The 26,447-nt window shown below is 39.9% G+C and overlaps 1 protein-coding gene across 1 annotated transcript in view; it reads left to right on the top strand.

Moving 5' to 3' along the window:
* Window positions 1-26,447, top strand: part of CR1 (complement component (3b/4b) receptor 1 (Knops blood group)) — a 204,420-nt gene that overhangs the window by 57,027 nt on the left and 120,946 nt on the right. The window contains exons 16-27 of the mRNA XM_011937899.1: window positions 26-111; window positions 1,956-2,174; window positions 3,225-3,404; window positions 4,016-4,115; window positions 9,822-9,907; window positions 12,035-12,433; window positions 14,470-14,646; window positions 14,741-14,843; window positions 15,816-15,901; window positions 18,543-18,770; window positions 21,302-21,481; window positions 22,603-22,702. Coding sequence (XP_011793289.1) covers window positions 26-111; window positions 1,956-2,174; window positions 3,225-3,404; window positions 4,016-4,115; window positions 9,822-9,907; window positions 12,035-12,433; window positions 14,470-14,646; window positions 14,741-14,843; window positions 15,816-15,901; window positions 18,543-18,770; window positions 21,302-21,481; window positions 22,603-22,702 — 1,944 coding nt within the window. The remainder of the gene's footprint in view (window positions 1-25; window positions 112-1,955; window positions 2,175-3,224; window positions 3,405-4,015; window positions 4,116-9,821; window positions 9,908-12,034; window positions 12,434-14,469; window positions 14,647-14,740; window positions 14,844-15,815; window positions 15,902-18,542; window positions 18,771-21,301; window positions 21,482-22,602; window positions 22,703-26,447) is intronic.

A 26,447-nucleotide genomic window follows, 5' to 3' on the forward strand; every position in this document is an offset into this window, starting at 1 on the left:
TATTCACTCCTATTTTCTCCTTTAGATTTCAATTAAAAGGCAGCTCTGCTAGTTACTGTGTCTTGGCTGGAATGGAAAGCCTTTGGAATAGCAGTGTTCCAGTGTGTGAACGTGAGTAATAGGAGTAACATTTCAGGCCAGTCTCTCCCCTTCTTCTGTTCAGTATGTGACCCATGACCTCCCCTAATGTGGTTCTTCAATTTTCTAGTTTGAATTATTGATTTGAAAATTGCTTATTTTAATAATGTTTGGTTGTGAATCAATGTGTACATCACCTGTCTTTGGGATCATCTGCTCTGTCTCTGTCCTTCTGTCTTCTGTGTTCTACCGCAATAAAGCCTATGGTAGTGTGCTTCTAGGAGCTTCAGGAGAGATAGATAATGTGAAGCTTTAACAATTTACTTTGTTTCTCTCTTTCTTTTCTTTCTTTTTTCTCTTCCTTCCTTCCTCCCTTCTTTCTTTTTCATTTTGTTCTCCCATCAGGTGCAGTCAGTCTACAATTTTTGTATGTATTTCATAATACACAAATATTAAACATGCCTTTATTTAACCAATATTTATTGATCACGTACTTTGTGCCTGATGCTCATCTAGCCACTGGAGTTTATCAATGAACAAGGTGAACGAATTCCCTGTCCCCATGTTGTTTCTCCTCAGGTGGGGAGAGGGACAAGAAAAAAAATAATTCAATGCTATGAAGATAATAGAGCAAAGCACTGAGGAATGAGGGAAAAGTGGGATGCAACATTAGACAGGGCAAGCAGTTGGAGACTCCTTAAATTCTCAAAACATGTACCTAAGTCATTTATGCTGAGAGATTCATAAATAATAAGTCGATTTTTGGAAAAAAGAGCCCCATATGTTCAATAACCAGTAGACTACTGATTTCTCCTAGTCTAACTATTTGTAATTTCCCCAATGGAAGATAGAACTTTGCTTCATTTCTTGATTCTAACAGTTGGAAAACATGTTTCTTTAGAAGACCATGAAATTTTACTAAAATGTTTGTGTTATTAGAAATATACTTGGACATCTTACAGTGCTTTTTAGAGGAAAATTTTGTAAGAACAAAACTTATATAGATATTCTTGCTGTCTAAGTAATCCAGTGCTCCTTGAAGCAGAATGACAAATGTCTGTTCTACTATTATGCATTAAAACTCATTGACTGACTACTCAAGATTTCTCTTATTTTTCATAACTCTTGCTAGTTAAAGTAGCTTCTTCCAAATTCCAGGTCTAATGAAAAATGCCAATTAGAAATGAGGGAGAGACTGTTCTAAACAAATCAGTAGATGCTAGAAAGGAGTAACAACTTGAAACCTGAACCAGAACATAAAAAGAGAAAATTAATCATCAACAGACACAGGACATTTTCAAAAGCAAAGCAATCTGAATCCATTTGGAGTTTTTTATAATGGCCTGACTATGTTTCAATTCACTGTGACAGGGCTATTGTTATCACAGAGATTCATGATCAATATCAATAAGTAATCAGTGGAAGGTTTCACCTGTTTAAGATGATTAGCACACATATATGCATTTGAGAAATATTTCCCAAGAACATAGGCTCCTTCCTCAGCACTGCGTTCCCAGGATCTTGATGAGTGGCTGACACAGGACAAGTGCTCAATTAATGTATATTGACTAAAGGAATGAGTAACCCTTGAAAATGGTTGTTTTTCTTCTTCAAATGTTTTGCTACTTCATTAAAGTTGTAACGTTTCTATTGTCCAGGAACCATTATTATCTGGAAGATTCAGGATAGAAAAATCTCTTTTGTACTTGGCAATACACTTTCATTGACATCTCATTTAATCCAACTCTTCAAAGTCCTAATGTCTACTGTCATCTCCTTAGTATATTTTCAGCAACGACAATCATAGCATCCTGTAATTGCAGAATACCTCTGGGGAAATTCCTGAATGAAACTTAGTGCTTTTGTCTTTTTTCCAGAAATCTTTTGTCCAGCTCCTCCAGTTATTCCTAATGGGAGACACACAGGAAAACCTCTGGAAGTCTTTCCCTTTGGAAAAGCTGTAACTTACACATGCGACCCCCACCCAGACAGAGGGATGACCTTCGATCTCATTGGGGAGAGCACCATCCGCTGCACAAGTGACCCTCAAGGGAATGGGGTTTGGAGCAGCCCCGCCCCTCGCTGTGGAATTCTGGGTTAGTGCCCACTTCCCCACATCCCAAATGGGTTCCGAATATCTAACGCAGGCCCTCCATATTTCCATAATTACGGTATGGTATCTCTGTGCGCATTTGCCACAGTGGAATGCCAAACCAATGATAAGTGGTTCTAAGGTAAGTCAACACATCAGATCCTGATGACCTTTGCAGCTGGAGGGACTGATGAAAAAACAGGGAGGCGGTGAGTGGTGGGAAAGTCCTTCATTAGAATCATATGAATTAAAAACAAATGCCGTGAATCCCCTTATTGAAATGGTTAGCTTAGAAATCTGACCTAGAAAATCAGTGTCTCCTCCTACCAGAAAATGTCTTGAGTTCCTGCCCCTGCTTTTCAGCCTCTCATTGGAGTTTTGATGCCCTGAAGTACAAGTAAACCAGACACGAAAGGTGGAAGCTGGGCAGAAACACTCTTTCTGGCTTCCTAAAAATGTGAAAAATTAAATCGGAGCTATCTTTACATTAAATTGTATGAGCATTAGCTCAGCGTGGTGGCAATTGCCTATGTTCCCAGCTATTCGGGACGCTGAGATGGGAGGATCACTTAAGCCTGGGAGGCAGAGGTTGCAGTGAGCTGAGACTGTGCCACTGCACTCCAGCCTGGGTGACAGAGTGAGACCCTATCTCAAAAACAATGAAAATAGGCTGGCCGCAGTGGCTCACACCTGTAATCTCAGCACTTTGGGAGGCCTCACTCGAGGTCAGGAGTCCAGACCAGCCTGCAGACACGATGAACCTCCAACTCTACTAAAAATAGAAAAAAAATGTAAAAATTAAAATACATAAATTATACGAGTAGAAAGACCAGATAGCAGACTAGTCTTCCAGATAATATACTTCCTTATAAGCTTATGCTAATGGAACTTTCCCTTCTATTTTACAGGGAAGTTTTTTGTTGTTTTTGTTTTTGTTTTTTCAAAACTAAAGGTTTCTTTTCTTCTGGCATCAAATCTACCAAGGAAGAGAAAAGAGGAAACATATTGCGTATCTTTTTAATAACTCAGATATTCTTGATTTCTTGGTCTCTAGGTCACTGTAAAGCCCCGGATCATTTTCTGTTTGCTAAGTTGAAAACCCAAACCAATGCATCTGACTTTCCCATTGGGACATCTTTAAAGTACGAATGCCGTCTTGAGTACTACGGGAGGCCGTTCTCTATCACATGTCTAGATAACCTGGTGTGGTCGAGTCCCAAAGATGTCTGTAAACGTGAGTGAACTTGCATTGGATCTTTCCCATGTCTGCAAAAGCTTCTTATTGAATGTTTTTAAATGTGGAATATGAGAAACCTTTTTTGAAAAGTGTTCAGATAGGTGGATGTAAGAGCTTTTCTTGTAGGTCATCCTTGATTATTGCTTGAAATGCTCACTTCATGAGACTGTTTCAAGAAACAGTTGTAGAGAAAACCTTCATTCCCTATGGGAAGGAAAATAATAAGTGACTAGATCAGGAAGAAAAATGGTGTAAGAAGATAAATTCTGTTTGAATAACAAGGTGGGAAGAAATCCTTTGAAAACTTTGAAATGTATTGGTAGTAACTAATGCCATAAATGACTTTTACATTTTGATAAGGGATGCAAGGTCTCTACACAGATCAAAATCTATATCTAGATAGATCTGGAGGAAAAGTCTTTTTGAAAGTGGGGCTTAGTAGGTGGCTGATCCTGAGGTGCTCTGATTAGTTTTATCAAGGTGGCAAAATCTGTGGAACCATCAGAACTGCGTGTTTTTTTCAGCAAGCTACATGTTGATGGAGACCTTACTTACTGAAGAGAGTCCTGATTACTCTACCTGGCTCCAAAATACTTTCTTTCCCATAGGTAAATCATGTAAAACTCCTCCAGATCCAGTGAATGGCATGGTGCACGTGATCACAGACATCCAGGTTGGATCCAGAATCAACTATTCTTGTACTACAGGGTGAGTTGGCAGCAACATCTCTTGGTTAATATATGTAACAAACCTGCATGTTATGCACATGTACCCTAGAACTTAAAGTATAATAAAAAAAAAAAAAAAGAGTTGCACAACAGCAATATTACCTTTTAGCCACATCTCAGGAAGGAAACTAGGCTACTGCCACCTGCTCTTAAGAGGTTTGACCACAGGTGTTAACTCCTGATTGAAATGAACAACGACAGGAGAAGATTAGGGGAATAATCTGTATCCTTGCTGGAAACCAGGGCAGCACACATATAAAGAGTATGCCGTTCACTGGATGGGAAGGAAAAATAATTCGAAGTGTAGTGGTCAAAGCACATAAACAACCCTAACCCAGAGTAGAAATTGCTGGAAGAAAGGGAAGGGCATGTAGTGGCTGTGTGAGAGAACAAATCTTAATGATAACAGCATGATCACTTGCTTGGGCTGCCCTCAGAAAGTACAGTCCTTCCTCATTTTATTGTACTTTGCAGATGTTATGCTTTTTATAAATTGAAGGCTTGGTGGCAATGCTACGATAAGCATGTCAGTCGCATCATTTATCCAACAGCGTGTGTTCACTTCGTGTCTCTGTGTGGCATTTTGGTTATTCTCACAATATCCCAGATGTTTTCATTATTATCATGTCTATGATAGTGATCTCTCATCAGTGATCTTTCATGTGACTATTGTCATTGTTTGGGGTCCCTACAAACTGCACCCATATAAGACAGAAAACTTAATCAATAAATGTGCGTGCTTTGACTGCTCTATGGACTAGACATTCCCCTTTTCTCTCCCTCTCTTCAGGACTCCCTAATCCCTGAGACACAATAATACTACAGTTAGGCCACTTAATAGCCCTACACTGGCCTTTAAGTGTTGACATGAAGGGAGGAGTCATGCATCTCTTACTTGAAATCAAAAGCTAGGGATGATTAAGTTTACTGAGGACGATATGTCGAAAACCAAGATAGGCCAAAAGCCATTCATCATGTGCCAAACAGCTAGAGAGTTGTAAAGGCAAAGCAAAAGTACTTGAAGGAAATATAAAGTGCTATTCCAGTGAACACATGAATGATAAGAAGGTGAAACAGCCTTATTGCTGATAGGGAAGAAGTTTTAATGCTCTAGATACAAGATCAAACTAGAAACATTTCCTGAAGCCAAAGCCTAATCCTGAGCAAGGTCCTAACTCTTCAGTTCTGTGAAGGCTGCCAGAGGTGAGGAAGCTGCAGAATAAAAGCTGGAAGCTAGCAGAATTTGGTCCCTGAGGTTTAAGGAAAGAAGCCCCCTCCATAACATAAAGATCCAAGGTGAAGCAGCAAGTGCTCATGTAGAAGCTGCAGCAAGTTATATAGAAGATCTAGCTAAGATCATGGATGAAGGTGTTACACTAAATAACAGATTTTCCATGTAGACAAAACAGCCATCTGTTGGACTTCCATAGTTAGAGAAAAGAAGCCAATGCCTGGGTTCAAAGCTTCAAAGGATAGGCTGATTTTTAGCAGCTAATGCCGCTGGTGACTTTGAGTTGAAGCCAATGCTCACTGACCATTGTAAAAACCCTCAGGCCCTTAAGAATTATGCTAAATGTACCTTGCCTGTGTCTATAAATGGAACAACAAAGCCTGATGACAGAAGTATGTTTGCAGCATGGTTTACTGAATATTTTAAATCCACTGTTGAGATCTAGTGCTCAGAAAAATAGATTTCTTTCAAAATATTACTGCTCATTGACATTATACCTAAACAACCAAGAGCTGTAATGGAGATGGACACGGAGATGATACCTGCTGACCACAGCAGCCATTCTGCAGCCCATGGCTGAAGGAGTAATTTTGACTTTCAAGTTTCATTATTTAAGAAATACATTTTGTAAGGCCAGTTCCCAGACAGTAATTCCTCTGATGGATCTGAACAAAGTAAGTTGAAAACTGCTGGAAAGAATTCATCATTCTACATATCATTAAGAACATTCATGATTCATGGGAAGAGGTTAAAATATCAACATTAACAGGAGTTTGGTAGAAGTTAATTCCAACCCTCATGGCTGACTGAGAGGTTCAAGACTTCAGCAGAGGAAATAACTGCAGATGTGGTAGAAATAGCAAGAGAACTACAGTTAGAAGTGGAGCCTGAAGATATCACTGAATTGCTACAATCTTATCATCAAACTTGAACAGATGAGGAGTTGCTTCTTGTGAATGAGCAGAGAAAGTGATTTTTTTGAGGTGGAGACTCTTCCTGGTGAAGACGACATGAGCATTGTGACAATGACCACAAAGGATTTAGAATATTACATAAACTTAGTTGACAAAGCAGCAGCAGTATCTGGGAGGAATGACTCCAATTTTGCAAGCAGTTCAGAGGGTAAAATGTTATCAAATAGCATTGTATGCTAGAAAAATCTTTTGTGAAAGAGTCGATCAATACAGCAATTTTATTGTTGTCTCAGCTTAATAAATAGCCACAGCCACTCCAGCCTTCAGCAGCCACCGCCCCGAGCAGTCAGCAGCCATCAACCTTGAGGCAAGACCCTCCACCAGCAAAAAGATTACGACTTATTGAAGGTCAGATAATCTTTAGCATTTTTTATCAATAAACCATTTTTTAAAGTATGATTTTTTTCAGGCATAATTCTATTTCACACTTAATAGACTACCGCATAGTATAAACACAACTTTTAGACTCACTGAGAAATCAAAAAATTCATATGATTCATCTGTTGTGATATTTATTTTATTGCAGTGTTCTGGAACTGAACCTGCAATATCCTTGAGGAATGTCTGTAACACAAAATGGGCGGCTTAATACAACAGAAGTTTGTGGAGTTCTATTCTGGAGGATGGGAGTCCAAAATCAAGGTGTTGGCAGGGCCATGCTCCCTCTGAATCCTGTAGGGTAGAATCCTTCATTGTGTCTTCCAGCTTCTGGAGCCGCAGGCCTTCCTTGGCGTGTGGCAGCAGAACTCCAATTTGTTCTGTCCCTGTCCTCGCATGGCCATCTTCCCTCTGGGTCCGTGTCCTCATATGCTGTTCTCCTCTCTGTGCATGTTTCTGTTCAAAGTTTTCCCTTTTTATGACACCTGTCACATTGGATTAGGGCCTACCTTAATGACCTCATCTTAACTTGATTGCATCTGCAAAGACTGTATTTCCAAATAAGATCACATCCACAGGGACTGGGGGTTAAGACTTCAACATATCTGGGGGAGACACTTCAACCTACAACAGAGCCCCTTTGAAAATGTCAAGTGTCAGGTGCTCACAGCACACGGCCCAGCTGTTGGTGCTCAGCCTTGCTCAGCACACAGTGGAGGCTCTGCCTCAATCTCACTCTTCACCGGAACAGCTAAGCCAGGTAGTGAATAAGGGCTACATTTGTGCCACCACAACCAATACTGAAAGGAAAATTGTGGTGTCCAGCACATATGCCAGCCTAGACCTCACAGACCATAGCACATAGAATCTGACAAAGTAAAATTAGAATGAATCCAATGTGTCCTTTACTTTTTTTATTTTTTGAGCATTTTAAAATACAATTGATAAGTTTCCTGACTGTACCCTCCTCATCTTGCATTGCTGAATAAGGGGTGAACCTCTCTAAGGCATACAGCAGAAAACCATTGAGCTTATGACTAGAAACAGGAAATACATGTAAAAGAGGCCAGTCTGAAAAATCAAGAGAAATTTTACAAAAGAGATTTACTGCCAAGAAACCAGGGAAACTTTCAGAACACTCTCCTTTTCATATTGGTAACATGATTCAATTGTACAAATACTTCTGTGAAACTAGCCATGAAGTTTGTATGTGAATGAATATATGTATTCCATGTGTTTATATATTTCATTTCATACATGTGATATATATACATATATATGCATATATCACAATGAATATTGCAGAAAATTAAAGCAAAGAGTAAGAGGAGTTAACCAAATTTTCCCTGAATGCAGCGGGGAAAGCCGAAAAGGAGAAGACAGGCAGGCACAGTGGCTCACACCTGTAATCCCAACACAATGAGAGGCTGAGGCAAGAGAATCACTTGAGCCCAGGAGCTCGAGACCAGCCTGGGCAACATGACAAAACCCCATCTCTACAAAAAAAATATAAAAATTAGCTGGGCATGGTGGTGTGTGCCTGTAGTCACAACTAGGCAGGAGACTGAAGTGGGAGGATCACCTGAGCCCAGGAGGCTGAGGCTTCAGTGAGTCGTGATGGCTCCCCTGCACTCCAGCCTGGATGACAGAATGAGATCCTGTCTCCAAAAAGGAAAAAGGAAAGACATATGTAACACATCATCAGGATTCAGAATACATGTACCAAAAATTCCAGAAGGGTAAACAAATAAGCCCATACCTAGCCATCACTAGGGAAACTTCTGTGTTTCAGGGATAGAGAAAAAAACTCAGATTCCAGAAATAAAATGTGAAAATATAATACCCGCAAAAGAAGTAAATTTATTGGTACCACATTGATTCTATACAACACTAAATGGTATAAGGTAGCATTTCTATTGCACCAAGCTAATATTCACACCTAGAGGCTCCAGATACACATTAAAGGATAAGCAAAGACACAAAAATTGTACCATTTAAGTACGCTTCCCAGGCAATTCATGAGCAAATTTTTAAAAAGGAGAATGATGAATTCCAAAAGAAATTTCAATAAGATAGGATATTGGTAAAAAGAAAAAACAACAATAAAAATAACGTACACATAAAAATTTGGCAATGTAATCATAATTTATTAATAATCTCTCTAAACTCATAGAACATATCAATAAAACCAGAAAATGTGAGACAGTAAGAAAAGGTAGGCTAGACTTAACATTACAGAAAAGATGAGTAGACTGACTATATAGAGTTTGACTCTAAAATTGAGAAAATAGGTTTAAATATCTGTTGTGTGCATATGTATAACATACATGCACACGTATAAAATGAAATTCCTCATTGGAAAAAATATGAAGTTTAATTTCCAAATTATTAGAATGACTAAAACGGCTGAATTTCTCTCTTCCATATAGCAAGTGAGAGGGAAGGAAAAGGCAAGGAATGCATTTGTCTCTTCCACCAGAAATAAGCCTCCTCACGTTTGGGTCAGGTCATTTTATTCATTGCTTTCTCCACATCCTCATCATTGGGCATCATGAAATCAATGAAAAAGGCAGTGAAAGAATGATGATGAAAGCAAATCAAATGCATCATTTATCTCAATACATGTGGTTTAATCTTCTTCTTGAAAGACAAAGTCTCCTAGACAAGATCAAAAGCAACAAATCTTGTATTTGTAAAAAACATGTCTCAAGTAAGATGACATACTATTATGCACACACCCACACAAATTACGGGAAAATGCAAACAAAACATGGCAGAAATAGTATTTAAAGAAAATAGAATTTATGAAAAAAAATTGTCAAACAGGTCTACAAAATAATTGTTTTATTTTGGCACTAGGTACAGTCCACAATGAAGCCAAGATACTAAGAAGCAAAGTGGGCCAGGAGAAGTTAGAGCAAAAATATCTCTTTCAATGAGAGAATAGGAAAAAGAAGTAGAAAAGCTGGGAACAATAGGTAAAGTTTAGGCTAGGCCTTAGACTTCTCCTACATTGTAATCCTTCTGGTTTGCCACATATGCATGCTGTGAGGACATTGATGAGGCATGTACAGCACAATTATTTTCCATTGTTTGCCTTTAGGCACCGACTCATTGGTCACTCATCTGCTGAATGTATCATCTCAGGCAATACTGCCCATTGGAGCACAAAGCCGCCAATTTGTCAACGTGAGTTGAAGTCTTTTTCCCCATTCACCCCACCGTTTAATCCTAGAGTTGTCCTCCTAGAATCACAAAGAATGAATCTCATCCCTCTTGGACATGGTATCCTTCTGATATTTGAAGAATCCAGTCATATCCTTAAAATGGCTACAGCATTCCAACCTTCCACCTTCACCTAGAAATGCGCTTTTGTTTTTTTCTTATCTCAAGGTGTAGTTTATTTTAAACTAGTCTTGAGCTCATTTAAACAGTCCCCAATTTCCTCCTCTGTTGGTTGAACACCTCCCAGTTTGAAGAGCATTTTCTTCAGTGAAGTCAACAAATACAAAGTCAGTGAAAGAAACCCTATATCCTCTCTGCAAGCTCTTAGTATCACATCGGATATTGAAGCCATGCAGCTCTTTCTTCCTTCTTATTCTTTGTCTAAACAGGATCATGCCATCTTCCCTGTGAGTTGTTTGGAAGATGAGCTTTCTACATTTTAGGGAGCAAAGAGGAATAAGCAATTAATTGCAAGCTAAAAAGGAATATAAAATGTACATAATCCTGCATTTGGTGATGGTGTGAGGAAATCAGCAATTTCAAACCCAGTTGGTGGGAGGATAAGTAGGAACCAACTTTGTAGAAGGTCAATATACTGGCTGGGCACTGCCGCACAGTAGAGTAGGACATAGTATTCAGTTCTTCTAAGATCAGACCAGATTGGGCGCATTGAGGGTGGTATCGCTGTAGATCAGTATCCAGTTCTTTTTATTACTTCTGAATCTGTAAGTATCTTGTTTATTATATGTAATATTGTATATTTGTGCTTTGTCTTTATTAGTTCTGTCAGTTTTTTGTCTTATTATTTAATAAAGATGCTATACTGAGCCATGTGTGGTGACTCAAACTTGTAATCCCAGCACTTTGGGAGGGCTAGGTGAGCAGATGGCTTGAGCCCAGGAGTTCGAGACCAGCCTGTACAACATGGTGAAACCACGTCTCTCCAAAAAATACAAAAACCAAACAGGCATGGTGGCACACGCCTATAGTCCCAACTACCTGGGAGACTGAGAGGTGGGAGGATTGCTTGAACCAGAAAGGTTGAGGCTGCAACGAGCCATGATCGGGCCACTGCACTCCAGCCTGGGCAGCAGAGCAAGACCCTGTCTCAAAAAAAATGCTATGCTATATGCTTTATTATATTAATATCCAATACCACAAAGGCAAATGCCTTTTATAGAGAGAGAACTAAATTAATAATGGTGAGATAACATAGTCAAATTCTCATTTAGCAGGAGAAATAAAAACATAGACTATAGGCTAGGCACAGTGGCTCTTGCCTGTAATCCCAGTACATTGGGAGGCTGAGGCGGGCAGATCACTTGAGGTCAGGAGCTCAAGACCAGCCTGGCCAATATGGTGAAACTCCATCTCTACTAAAAATACAAAAGTTAGCCAAGTGTGATGCTGCATGCCTCTAATCCCAGCTAATCAGGAATCTGAGGCAGGAAACTCGCTTCAACTTGGGAGATGGGGGTTGCAGTGAGCCGAGATCATGCCACTGCACTCCAGGTTGGGGAACAGAGTGAGACTCTGTTCAAAAAACAAAAAACAAACAAACAAACAAAACAGTGGGCTCTAGTAATATGTGGACACATTTAGTGAAATAAGGCTGAGTAGAGCAGAACTCATAATATTTTGCAACTGTAAGAACATGTCTGTACATTAGCAAATATTAGATGAGAATAATATTGTCAATATTTACTTCTGCTAATTTGGAATTTAAAAAAAACTGTTGGCAAAATTTACTATAAAGTGTAATTATTAGAAACCAGGCCGGGTGCGGTGGCTCACGCTTATAATCCCAGCACTTTGAAAGACCGAGGCAGGCGGATTGCTTGAGGCTGGGAGTTCAAGACTAACCTGCCCAACATGGCCAAAACCCATCTCTGCTAAAAATAGAAAAATAAACCAGACACAGTGGTGCATGCCTGTGACCCCAGCTACTCGGGAGGTTGAGGTGGGAGGATTGCTAGACCTGGGAAGTGGAGGCTGCAGTGAGCCGTGATGGTGCACTGCACTCCAGCCTGGGTGACAGCAAGACTCTGTCCCAAGGTTTTGTTTTGGTTAACTTGCTGTCTCTTTTTCCAGGAATTCCTTGTGGGCTACCCCCAACCATCATCAATGGAGATTTCATTAGCACCAACAGAGAGTATTTTCACTACGGATCAGTGGTGACCTACCACTGCAATCTTGGAAGCGGAGGGAGAAAGGTGTTTGAGCTCGTGGGTGAGCCCTCCATATACTGCACCAGCAAAGATGATCAAGTGGGCATCTGGAGCGGCCCGGCCCCTCAGTGCATTATACCTAACAAATGCATGCCTCCAAATGTGGAAAATGGAATATTGGTGTCTGTCAACAGAAGCTTATTTTCCTTAAATGAAGTTGTGGAGTTTAGGTGTCGGCCTGGCTTTGTCATGAAAGGACCCCGCCGTGTGCAATGCCAGGCTCTGAACAAATGGGAGCCAGAGTTACCAAGCTGCTCCAGGGGTGAGTCTGACTGAGGCCTAGAAGGTCCCTGCAAATGACATGCATTGCTGTTGGATCAGGAGATCAGTATTTGTTCAGGCGGAGGGATGTGTGGTGAGGAGGGTGGGAAAGTAAGTTTTGGGGGAAGAAGCATGAAATTAAGAATCGGGGGTGTGCATGCACCCATGCATTTGTGTCTTCATTTTGAAAAGCAAGACCTTAATTAGCCAAGAAAAAAAGCTATTTTGGACTGACCTATTAATCAATTCTCCGGGCAAAGTAACAGCTGCAATCTCTCTCAATTATATTGAAAAATTATATGGACTTTATGGTCAACTGTGCACTAAGCACTTTATATGCATTTTCTCATTCATTATTTACAACAATAGTTTGAAATTGTGCTGTTGTATTATCCATTTAATAGTGACATCAGCTTGGTCTTTCAGAGGTTAAATAAATTAGCCAAGTCACATATTCTAAGTGAGACACCCAGGATTTTAAAAGGCAGGTGTGTTAGACCCCAGAGTCTGAATGTTTTGTCTCTTGCCATACTTCTATCAGCATCCATTGGTGAAAGAAAGAGACTGGCTTACAAAGACAGAAATCATAGCCTCATAATAGAGACAAAGACCTTAGAGTTTGTCTACAATGGTCTGCCTCCTACATTTTATTTTTTATTTTATTTTATTTAAAAACTATTTATTAGAGTTGAGGTCCTACTCTGTTGCCTAGGCTGAAGTACAGTGATACAATCATGGCTCACTGCAGCCTCAGACTCCTAGGCTCAAGCAGCCACATCCTACATTTTATCCCTAGGAGTCTAAGTCAAGGGTGAAAGTAACTTGTTCAAAGCCAGTTAAATATTTCTAAATTCATCTTTAATGAAGTATAGATTAGGTTGATGTTAAAATGGGTTCTGATGCCCTAAGCATGAACGAACAGGACTATAAATAAAGGCAGATGTTGAGTCAAATACTCTCCAAATAATATGCCCTCTCGTGACAAAGGACTGCTTTATTTAAGGGCTTGTGTTTTTGATGGCTCATCTTGTCTACTGATGCCACAATAGCTGGCTTAGCAGCTGAATGGGAGGTGTTATGGCTGATACATAGGGACAGAGAAAGAGCTTACAATTCTTCTACCAACCCATGTTAGCCTTGTGCAACCACTGAGCTGGGAAGATGAACAGATAAAGGGATATAAAGATGGATGTGTTGAGGCAGGAGATGGGCAGGGCTTGTGTTCTGGTCACAATCCTGCTGACCAAAACAGGCTCTGGCCCAGACAGGATGAAGTGAAAAAACAGCAGGAACCAGCAGATGGCGATGAAAGCAATTGCTAGCTGCCCTCATAGTCCCATCAGCACCATGACAGTTTACAAATGCCACGGCAACGACCTGGAAGTTACCGCCCTTTTCCTGGAAAGTTCTAAATAACTCGCCCCTCAATCTGCATTGATCCATTCCTTAATTTACATGTAACTGAAACGGGTTTACAGGAGCATAAATACAGTTGCCTGCCAGCAGCCCTTATGTTGCTGACTCTGGGTGCACTGTCTGTGAGTTAGCCCTGCTCTGCAAGTGGCAGTGCCCTTCACTAAAAGATTGCTGTCTGGCACCACTGGCTCATCCCTGAATTCTTTCCTGGGTGAGGCAAGAACCCTTCCAGAGTAAGTCCCAATTTGCGGGCTTGCCTGTCCAGAAACAGTATGACTGTACTTTAGTCATTGGTGTGCAATCAGAGAAATTGGGGGAAATCTGTAGAACAGACTTGGTCTCAGGTGACAGTCTCACTGCCTGAATAACAATGGTACAAATCGGGATTACCTTCCTAGGAAATATGTAAATGGAGAATCCACCAATACTAATAACTCCACACTGGATAGCCAGAGCTAGGAGAAAATACCTCATGCCCTGTAGATTTACAAGTGAATTTGGGACCTTGTGCTAGGGAGAATTGGGTTCTATTTCTCTACCTCTGACTAGCTATGAGGCCTTCAGGAAGCATAGGAAATTCCCCCATAAGTAACAAGTGCTCTGGAACTGTCCTTTCCACAGTGTGTCAGCCGCCTCCAGAAATCCTGCATGGTGAGCATACTCCAAGCCATCAGGACAACTTTTCACCCGGGCAGGAAGTGTTCTACAGCTGTGAACCTGGCTATGACCTCAGAGGGGCTGTGTCTCTGCACTGCACGCCCCAGGGAGACTGGAGCCCCGAAGCCCCCAGATGTGCAGGTGCCTCAATTCTCTAGCTTCCAGATTGCTCTCTTTACCCCACACATGGAGGTCTTACTCCTATTTTTTCTTTTTTCTTTTTTTCTTCTTCTAGTGAAATCCTGTGATGACTTCTTGGGTCAACTCCCTCATGGCCGTGTGCTATTTCCACTTAATCTCCAGCTTGGGGCAAAGGTGTCCTTTGTCTGTGATGAAGGGTGAGTGTGACCCAGAATTAAGATCAGGCACTTAGCACTGGAGAGTGACTCTTGAGCTCAAGGATCAATCCAAAAAGAGGGCTGACCTAGGAAAAGAAGAACCCAGGGAGATTAACTTCTGGAAGTGTAGTTTTAAAATAAGGGTAGGGACTAATTGACACTACTATCAAGAGATAAAGAGATGAAGAAAAAATGGCACATATAACTCAGTGTCAAGTATAAACAGAAATACAATCACCAGTCCAGAAAAGGGGACTGGCCTAGTGGAAAAGAAGTACTAGAGGAGACTAATATCTGAAACAATGATTGGAAAGTGTGGTATGAACCAGCTGTATCCATGAACAGAAGTTTAAAAAGCAAAAAGCTCAACTCATTTGATTTCTCACTTATAGAGGCTCAGAAGTGAAATCATTTTGGAAAATGTGCAGCTTCCAGTAAGGGACAAAGAAAAAACAATGGCAGGAATACAATAGATCTTGAAAAAAAAAAGTATATATATATACACATATGGAACATTAGATGTATGAATAAATAATAATTTGCAGACATGAAGAGATAAATAACTATTCTAGGGGGTTGTTAAGAAAAGTTTGATATGTAAGAGAAAGTTGTGTATAAGATAAAATAGCATGTAAAGAGTATTTCAAAAAACTTTTAAACAAATAAATAGTGGAATTTGGAATAGGAATGAAAGTAAGTAGAAATATTCTAAAATCCAGTTACGGATGATTGACAACTTCGCCAGCTGTTATTGTTTTGTCCTCACTGAAAGCTACACTTTTTCCAAAAAGATTTTGCTTCTGAGCCCCTGTCAATGAGAAACTAAGTGAGTTGAGTATTTTCACCTGTGCTTTAGCTTGAGCCGTAAAATGTTAATTAACTTAGGAATTCTCAGGGAGGAGGTTGAGATCTGTCAATGAAGGGAAGAGAGAAATGGTGCATTCACCCAGCCACTACTGCTTTGTTCTTTAGGTTTCGCTTAAAGGGCAGTTCCGTTAGTCATTGTGTCTTGGTTGGAATGAGAAGTCTTTGGAATAACAGTGTTCCTGTGTGTGAACGTGAGTAGATGGAATACTTGTTCAGTCTGGATCTTTCTCTTTGTTTTTTTTCTCAATGTGGTTTGCCCCATGGGATTATCTACTGTTGGTCCCGCTGTTTATGCCTACTTTTGATAGAAATAGTTCTTTGTTGGAATAGATACAAGCAACGTTTTGGGGAAAAATAAACCTGAGAATCATGTGTTTTGGGTACCCTCCTATAAATATTTATGAGGAGAGTCTGTGCTATAAATAGAGAGAAATGCTTCATAGAAATAAATGTATGGCAAGATGCTAGGCTAAATTTTTCTCTTCCTTCCTGTCAAAAGTAATAGTCATACTTCAACTTTTCAGTTCTTCCCTCAATCATCCATTTAGTCACATACTCATTCTTTCAACAGAAAATTATTTGAGTACCTACTATGTGCCAAGCAATCTTCTGGGAACTGGGAATATACCTATAAACAAGACAGATAAGTCCATGTTTAGATTTTTGTACAAGGATAAAGACAAAAATCAAAGACATGAATAGAAATGTTCAAATGATACTAAGTGTTATTAAGAAAATGCTCTTAATTGAGTCAGTGCTGTCAACTGAGAAAGTAGCTGAGGACCCAAAAGGCAAGTGTAGTCAAGCAAACCTCTGGGTGTAGCTGAGGGTTCAAACTGGGAGGCTGTTGCAGCAATCTCATCAGAGATGTTGGCCCAGGATAGCAACTGGGAAAGATGATGATGAGAAGTGATCAAATTCTGGATATGTTTTGAAGGTGCAGATGACAGAATTTGGTGATGGTGCTTAGATAGAGGGTGTGAAAGAAAGAGAAGAATCATAAACAGTTTCCAGGTTTTTCGCCAAGCAATCACCAGGGTAGAATTTGCCTTAGCTGAAATGCAGGGGACTGCGTGAAGTTTGGGAAGGGGGAAATCAAAAGTTACACTTGCGACATAATTTTAGTGTTCCTCTTAGATATCCGGATGGATATGTTAGAGAGTCCCAGGCTGCTCATAGATGTGTAGAAGCCCTCATTGTATCTGCTATGCTTAAAATCAGGACTGAAAGAGATCTTCACCTAGGGAGTGAGTGCTGCTAGAGAACAGATGCATGGACTGAGCCTGGATGTCCAGGATTAACAGTTGAAAAGGTGAGAAGGAATCAGCAAAGGGGATTATAATGAAGCAGCCACTGCAATAAGAGAAAACACAGGAGGGTGAGGTGCCCTGCAAGCCAAGGGTATAAATTCCTTTAAAGGACTAGATTAATCAACTGTGTCAAATTCTATAGAGAGGTCAAATTAGGTGAGAACAGAAAATTGATCTTTGGGTTTAGCAACTTGCAGGTAACAAGTGGCAGTTTCAGTGGAGTACTGGCAAACACTGATTGGAATGAATTCTAGGGAGAATGAACAGAGGAACTGTAACAGATCATAGACGGTATTTTAGGGGAGTTTTCATGTAAAGAGAGTAGAAATAGGACTATAGCTGGAGAGGGAAATGGCAGCAAGGGGGTTGCTTTTGATTTTTAAGAGGGCAGAAAATAGTGCGTTAAAGACAGAAACAGTACTATGTCCAATCTATCCATTTACTTCTTCACTAAATCAATCAGGATATTGGTTCCCTTCTGATCATAGCTATTAAAAATGCATGTTTACAATAGAATTTCGCTCAAATGAATACTTTGCCTTAAATTATTTCAATGTCTTGTACTGATTTATACGATGAAACTTAATAATTTCATCTTACATTGTTGGAAGTCAGCTATTTGACAATCTTAACTTCCCTGGAATAGTTAAGAAGTATGAAAGAAAAGAAAGAGAAAATACCCTCATGAACCCAACATATATCTGAAATTGCTTACTAGAGTGTAAACATTGGTTAAGCTATTTTAACCTTTGATTAGTTTATCTATAATTCTTTTAAACTGTAATATCTTCTTTCCAAATTCAAAGCAAATTAGAAAGGGGAAGGATGTCCCCAAATAGAGGTATTCCAAGGAATAAATGTGTTTGTTTAATGGGAAAAAAAAGAAAAACACCTTTAAAAACCAATGAGTATCTCAAAAACCGTAACATTCTTGAGCCCTTTGAAACACATACAGGAGTACATAGTATATTTTACTTCATTTGACAGCATTACTGTAATCTTTCATCTTTATTTTGAAAATCATAACCTGGCATCATCAAGAAAAATTAAATCACTGATATACAAATAATAAATGCATAATATATTTTAGAAAGATGTCTCTAGGATGAAGATTCTTGATGTCAAAGATCATATTTATCTTGTGCTTGAAACAGTACTTGACATACATCAGATCTTCAAAAAAATGCTTGTTGAATTAATGGATGATTCCCCTTTAATGTGACTATGAAGATTTTTATTTACTTTAAAGGAATATACCCTTTATTATTCAGAAATATTAACTATCTGAAAAATTTAGGATGCTTAATTTGGCAATGGCTTTTGTAATAAACATTGATTTAGTTGTCATTTCATTTAGCTCCATCTTCGCAGAGGTCTAATACATTTATTTTGCAGTTTCTACTTTCCTTAAGAAAAAAAGTACGCTTAATTGGCAACACAGTCGCAGTATGACAACTGTAGAATCACCTTGGATTATAATTTAAAATTTTTATGGAATTGAGAGCTCTTGTTTTCTTTCTAGATATCTTTTGTCCAAATCCTCCAGCTATCCTTAATGGGAGACACACCGGAACTCCCCTTGGAGATATTCCCTATGGAAAAGAAATATCTTACACATGTGACCCCCACCCAGACAGAGGGATGACCTTCAACCTCATTGGGGAGAGCACCATCCGCTGCACAAGTGACCCTCAAGGGAATGGGGTTTGGAGCAGCCCCGCCCCTCGCTGTGAACTTTCTGTTCGTGCTGGTCAGTACCTGTTTCCACATATCCTAAATGGGTTCAGAATATCTGGACCCAATCCCTCATGTTTCTGTAATAAGACTATGGTATGTTTTTGTGAGCTTAACTTTGTCATAAGTGGAAATGACAAAATTACATACCATAGCTAAAACAGATGGGTTTCAGCAGTGCCAAGGTATGTTTAAATCTATAAGATGAGAACTCTTCTTGCTGGTGGAGTGGAAGAGGGTGGGGTAATGGGACTGAGGGGAGGGTTGGAGGGAAGGTAGTAAGGCGCAGTTATGTAATTCAGGAAGAAAAATGTATTCACTGGAGAGGACATGAAAACAACTGCCTATGAACACTAACCAGTATCTGTATAATTGACAGACACTCCCCATAAGTTCATGAGGGGTACATGGGCATGCAAAGTTCAAAACTGAAAATGTGGATATTATTTAGCTAAGGTTTTAAACTAGTGTTCTGCTGCATGGGCTAAGTAACCAAAAAGACTCTCTTCGTCTTGACTTAACGTTTGTCCACTTGTCAGCTTGCCTCCAGGTCGTCATAATCTTTGTACTTGAACTGTTCCACTCAGGGTAAGAAGCAAGGAAACAGTAGCCCAAAGAAAAGAGTAGGAAAAGGAAGAGTCTGTTTCTTCCTAAAGAGGGGGAGAAGTTGCCTGGTCCTTTAGGGCAAACATTAGGTCTTTTCCAGAACAGAAGCTGTAGTAGATAAGGGATGTGGCACCAGCCTTGGAATATTCCATTATCCACAGGGAAGCCCTGAGAGAGAAGAGCAAGCTAAGGTGAAAAGGCTAAACCTGGCATTTAACCTTTCTTTTGCCTTTACCCTCCAACTGAGTGCTACTCATCAGAATCCAGTAAATTTTTTAATGCAAATGCCTAGACCCCAGTGAAGGCTTAATGAATGAACAGATGGAGGAAGACTTCTCCAAAAGGAAGGGGGTGGAGTTCAGACTCTATTTGAAAATATGCAACACATGGCTGGGCACAGTAGCTCACACCTGTAATCCCAGCGCTTTTGGAGGCCGAGGTGAGAGGATTGTTTGAGGCCAGGAGTTCAAGACCAACCTGGTCAACACAGCAAGATCCTGTCTCTATAAAAAATAAAATTTAAAAATTGTAAAAATTGTAAAACAAAAAAGTAAAAATATGCAGCACACAATATACTCTCTCAGAAAGAAGACATAGCTTCTTACAGGAGGCTGATGGCTTAGTCTGTTTTGTTCTGGTTCTTTTTTTGTTTTGTTTTGTTTTTGTGTGTGTATGTGCTTTTTTTTTTTGAGAGAGAGGTTCTTGCTCTTTTGCCCAGGCTAGAGTAGAGTGGTGCAATTATAGTTTACTGCAGCCTCAACCTCCCTGGCTCAAGCAAGCCTCCCATCTCAGCCTCCCAAATAGCTGGGACCACAGGTGCATGCCACCATGCCCAGCTAATCCTTGTATTTTATGTAGACTGGTTTTCATCATGTTGCCCAGGCTGGTCTTGAACTCCTGGGCTAAAGCAATCCACCTGCCTTGGCCTCCCAAAGTGGTGGGACTACAAGGCGTGAGCCACCATGACCAGCCTATTTTGTTCTATCTTTAAATGCATAGTTTAGCATCAGAAGAAGAACACTGTATTAGTTTCTTAGGGCTGCTGTAACAAATTACCACAAACTAGGTGGCTTAAAACAGAAAAAACTTATTATTTCACAGTTTTGTAGGCTAGAAGTCTGAAATTGAGATGTTGGCAGGGCTTTTTTCCCATCTTCTAAGGCTCTAGAAAATAACCAATTCCTTACTTCTTCCAGCTCCTGCTAGTTCCTGGAATTCCTTGGTGTTCCTTGGCTTGTGGATGCATCATTCCAATCCCTGCCTCCATCATAGCCTTTTCCCCTGTGTCTCTATATTTCAAATCCCTCCACTTTTTCCCTGATAGAGACACCAGGCATTGGATTTAGGGCCCACTCTAAGTAAAAGATGATCTAATCTCAAGATGCTAACCTTAATTCTATCTGAAAAACCACTATTACAAACAAGTTTCTATTCTGAGGTTTTAGGTAGAGATATCTTTTGGGAGAACATAATTCAACTCACTACAACGGGTATCTGCTATGAAAGGCCAGAGAGGCAGCTAATGCTGGGCACCCTGAGAATGGAGTAGATGGAGAGAGATGATAAAATATGTCTTGCTACTCATGAGTGAATTAGCACAAATACATGAGCATTTGAGTGGTTAACTGAGGATATAGGCACTCCGACAGGAGGTCTGACATATGAAACTACAAGCTGGAGTTCTTGTTTTGGTGAAATAAGGGAAGATCAGAAAGCTGAGTGATTTTCCAAATAGTAAAAAAAAAAAAAAAAAAAAAAAAATTCCACTGAGTAGATGCCGTTGAAAAGTTTATGCCAAGGTAATATCAAAGAGAAGAAAATATTTTGCTATTTTTGTAAGTCTGTTTCTGTGATCCACCTATCAGCTTAATTGGAGAGAAACAGGAGGTAGGGTGGAAGTCTCTCTGCTAACTTTGATATTCCTGTGATTTTGTTCTCCAGGTCACTGTAAAACCCCAGAGCAGTTTCCATCTGCCAGGCCCACAATCCCAATTAATGACTTTGAGTTTCCAGTCGGGACATCTTTGAATTATGAATGCCGTCCTGGGTATTTTGGGAGAATGTTCTCTATCTCCTGCCTAGAAAACTTGGTCTGGTCAAGTGTTGAAGACAACTGTAGACGTAAGTAACCCCTCCCTGGGAACTACTTCATGTCTCTTAAAGTATAGATGGGAGCAGGCTTGGTGGCTCATGCGTGTAATCCCAGCACTTTGGGAGGCCAAAGATGGCAGACAGCTTGAGCTCAGGAGCTCGCAACCAGCCTGGGCAACATGGCCAAACCCCATCTCTACAAACAACAACAATAAAAACAGTGTGGGATTTGATTCAATTTTCTCAAATTTTGGAGGCAAGATGTCTATATTTGCCCAAGGTATTTTGATAAAGGGTGGTCTTGTACATCACCCCTTTTTATTGCTCAGAGTTCCTGGACCTTGACTAGATGCTCATTTCATGAGAATGGCTCTCACAAAAGAATTAGAGATAAAATTTACATTCACTGTAGATCATCCTTGATGGCTGAAACCATGAAATGAATGAAACAGGGGTACAAAAGAAATTTATGTGGGTTACAGTGAACTGAGTTTGGCTAACTAAAAATAGGGGAGACATCCCAAATTTTGAGGCCTTTGATTTTGTCTGGTGGAATGAGAGTACAACACTTTAGCCATAAATGACTTGTTTTGTTTTGTTTTTTGTTTTGTTTCTGTTGTTGTTGTGTTTTTTTTTGTTGTTGTTTGTTTGTTTGTTTTTTCTGAGATGGAGCCTCACTCTGTCACCCAGGCTGGAGTGTAGTGGTGTGATCTTGGCTCACTGCAACCTCCTGGGTTCGAGCTAGTCTCCCTGCCTCAGTTTCCTGAGTAGCTGGGATTACAGGCACCCACCCCCACGCCCAGCTAATTTTTGTATTTTTTAGTAGAGATAGGGTTTTGCCACATTGGCCAGACTGGTCTTGAACTCCTGACCTCAGGAGATCTGCCTGCCTTGGCCTCCCAAAGTGCTAGGATTACAAGCGTGAGCCCATACATAACTTTTATTGGGAGATGTAAGGTAGTCTTTTTTAAAGTGGTGTTCTGTAGCTGCATGGTTCTGAAGTTGTCTGCCAAGTTTCTTCAAAGCAGTCAATTCCGTTAAACAATTGGAACTGTATATGCTGTTTAGTATGCCACACTCCAGTTTGAACCTTACAAACAAAGGTAAGTTGAACTCTACACTTAATCCCAAATTCTGCTTCTTCCCCCTAGGAAAATCATGTGGAACTCCTCCAGAACCCTTCAATGGAATGGTGCATATAAACACAGATACCCAGTTTGGATCAACAGTTAATTATTCTTGTAATAAAGGGTGAGTTGAGAATACCATCTCTTGAATATGAGTTCCAGAACAGCAGAGTCAACTTCGGATCCAGTCTCAGATAGACAAACTAAACTATTGCTACCTTTACTTTAAAAGCAAGCAATAGGACTTCTAGATGGAGATGATACCTTGGACATAGCATATTATCAAAGGAATACAAAAAAGAAGGAACAATATGTATTGTATTGTAAATCAGGTGAGGGCACCATGTTCCTGTCAAAGGTGGTACATGTGAAACCTGGTCAGGCATTCATTGGATGAAAAGGAGCAGCTTACAAATAAGTGAAAGGAAAAAAGGTAGTTGAACCATTTGAACCTCCTTAACTGAGATCGGTAGGTACTACTGTTGAGTTGGAGGACTCTGAAGCAGGGTTTGGGAGAGTAAATCTTAATTGTAACAGCAGCTCTGGAAGATTATGCATCAAAGTGCACACAAAGAGGAGAACATTATGGGGTTCTTGTTCTTGACTTTTCCTTGGGACAAGTAGCCACACCAGAGCCATTGCCTCAACTGAGAAGGGGCTTTTAAAGACCCTGGAGTGAACCTCCAGCAAACTCCAGCAGACCTGCAGCAGAGGGGCCTGACTGTTAGAAGAAAAGCTAACAAACATAAAGAAAGAGCATTAACATCAACAAAAAGGACGTCCACATGAAAACCCCATCCAAAGGTCACCAACATCAAAGACCAAAGATAGATAAATCCACGAAGACCAGGAAAAACCAGCACAAAAAGGCTGAAAATTCCCAAAACCAGAATGCCTCTTCTCCTCCAAAGGATCCCAACTCCTTGCCAGAAAGGGAACAAAACTGGATGGAGAATGAGTTTGACAAATTGACAGAAGTAGGCTTCAGAAGGTGGGTAATCACAAACTCCTTCAAGCAAAAGGAGCATTTTCTAACCCAATGCAAGGAAGCAAGAACCTTGAAAAACAGGTTAGAGGAATTGCTAACTAGAATAACCAGTTTAAAGAAGAACATAAATGACCTGATTGAGCTGAAAAACACAACACAAGAACTTTATGAAGCATACACAAGTATCAATAGCCAAATTGATCAAGTGAAACAAAGGATATCAGAGATTGAAGATCAACTTAATGAAATAAAGCATGAAGACCAAAAAGAATGAAAAGGAATGAACAAAGCCTCCAAGAAATATGGGACTATGTGAAAAGACCAAACCTACATTTGATTGGTGTACCTGAAAGTGCTGGAGAGAATGGAACCAAGTGGGAAAACACTCTTCAAGATATTATCCAGGAGAACTTCCCCAACCTAGCAAGACAGGCCGGCATTCACATTCAGGAAATACAGAGAACACCACAAAGATACTCCTCGAGAAGAGCAACCCCAAGACACAAAATCATCAGAATCACCAAGGTTGAAATGAAGGAAAAAATGTTAAGGGCAGCCAGAAAGAAAGGTCAGGTTACCCACAAAGGGAAGCCCGTCAGACTAACAGTGAATCTCTCTGCAGAAACCCCACAAGCCAGAAGAGAGTGGCGGCCAATACTTAACATTCTTAAAGAAAAGAATTTTCAATCCAGAATTTCATATCCAGCCAAACCAAGCTTCATAAGTGAAGGAGAAATAAAATCCTTTACAGACAAGCAAATGCTGAGGGATTTTGTCACCACCAAACCTGCCTTACAAGAGCTCCTGAAGGAAACACTAAACATGGAAAGGAATAACTGGCACCAGCCACTGCGAAAACATACCAAATTGTAAAGACCATCAACAATATGAAGAAACCACATCAACTAACGGGCAAAATAACAAGTTAGCATCATAATGACAGAATCAAATTTACACATAGCAATGCTAACATTAAATGTAAATTGGTTAAATGCCCCCAATTAAAAGACACTGACAGGCAAATTGGATAAAGAGTCAAGACCCATTGGTGTGCTATATTCAGGAGACCTATCTCATGTGCAAAGACACACATAGGCGCAAAGTAAAGGGATGGAGGAATATCTACCAAGCAAATGGAAAGCAAATAAAAGCAGGGGTTACAATCCTAGACTCTGATAAAACATACTTTACACCAACAAAGATCAAAAGAGACAAGGGCATTACATAATGGTAAAGAGATCAATGCAACAAGAAGAGCTAACTATCCTAAATATATATGCACCCAATACAGGAGCACCCAGATTCATAAAGCAAGTTCTTAAAGACCTACAAAGAGATTTAGATTCCCACACAATAATAGTGGGAGACTTTAACACCCCACTGTCAATAGTAGACAGATCAATGAGACAGAAGATTAACAAGGGTATTCAGGACTTGAACTCACCTCTGGACCAAGCAGACCTGATAGACATCTATAGAACTCTCCACCCAAATCAGCAGAATATACATTCTTCTCAGCACCACATAACACTTATTCTAAAATCGACCACGTAATCGGAAGTAAAGCACCCTCAAAATGCAAAAGAATGGAAATCATAACAAACAGTCTTTCAGACCACAGTGCAATCAAATTAGATCTCAGGATTAAGAAACTCACTCAAAACCACACAACTACATGGAAACTGAACAACCTTCTCTGAATGACTACTGGCTAAATAATGAAATTAAGGCAGAAATAAGTAAGTTCTTTGAAACTGATGAGAACAAAGACACACTGCACCAGAATTCCTGGGACACAGCTAAAGCAGTGTGTACAGGGAAATTTATAGCACTAAATGCCCACAGGAGAAAGCAGAAAAGATCTAAAATCAACACCCTAACATCACAATTAAAGAACTAGAGAAGCAAGAGCAAACAAATTCAAAAGCTAGCAAAAGACAAGAAATAACTAAGATGAGAGTAGAACTGAGGAAGATAGAGACACGAAAGAAACTTCAAAAAATCAATGAATCCAGGATCTGGTTTTTTGAAAAGATTAACAAAGTAGACCACTAGCCAGACTAATAAAGAAGAAAAGAGAGAAGAATCAAATAGACACAATAAAAAATGATAAAGGGGATATCACCACTGATCTTACAGAAATACAAACTACCATCAGAGGATACTATAAACACCTCTGTGCAAATAAACTAGAAAATCTAGAAGAAATGGATAAATTCCTGGACACATACACCCTCCCAAAACTAAAACAGGAAGAAGTCGAATCCCTGAATAGGCCAAAAACAAGTTCTGAAATTGAGGCAGTAATTAATAGCCTACCAACCAAAAAAAGCCCTGGAACAGACGGATTCACAGTCAAATTCTACCAGAGGTACAAAGAGGAGCTGGTACCTTCCTTCTAAACTATTCCAAACAATAGAAAAAGATGGACTCCTCCCTAACTCATTTTATGAGGCCAGCATCATCCTGATACCAAAATGTGGCAGAGACACAACAAAAAAGGAAAATTTCTGGCCAGTATCCCTGACGAACATTGATGCAAAAAATCCTCAATAAAATACTGGCAAACTGAATCCAGCAGCACATCAAAAAGCTTATCCACCATGATCAAGTTGGCTTCATCCCTGGAATGCAAGGCTGGTTCAACATATGCAAATCAATAAACATAATCCAGCACATAAACAGAACCAATGATAAAAACCACATGATCATCTCAATAGATGCAGAGAAGGGCTTCAATAAAATTCGACAGCCCTTCATGTTAAAAACTCTCTTGGGAGGCCGAGACAGGTGGATCACGAGGTCAGGAGATCGAGACCATCCTGGCTAACATGGTGAAACCCCGTCTCTACTAAAAATACAAAAAATTAGCCGGGCGAGG

The sequence above is a fragment of the Colobus angolensis genome, unplaced genomic scaffold (assembly GCF_000951035.1).
Source record: "Colobus angolensis palliatus isolate OR3802 unplaced genomic scaffold, Cang.pa_1.0 Scaffold100, whole genome shotgun sequence".
Taxonomy (NCBI): Eukaryota; Metazoa; Chordata; class Mammalia; order Primates; family Cercopithecidae; genus Colobus; species Colobus angolensis.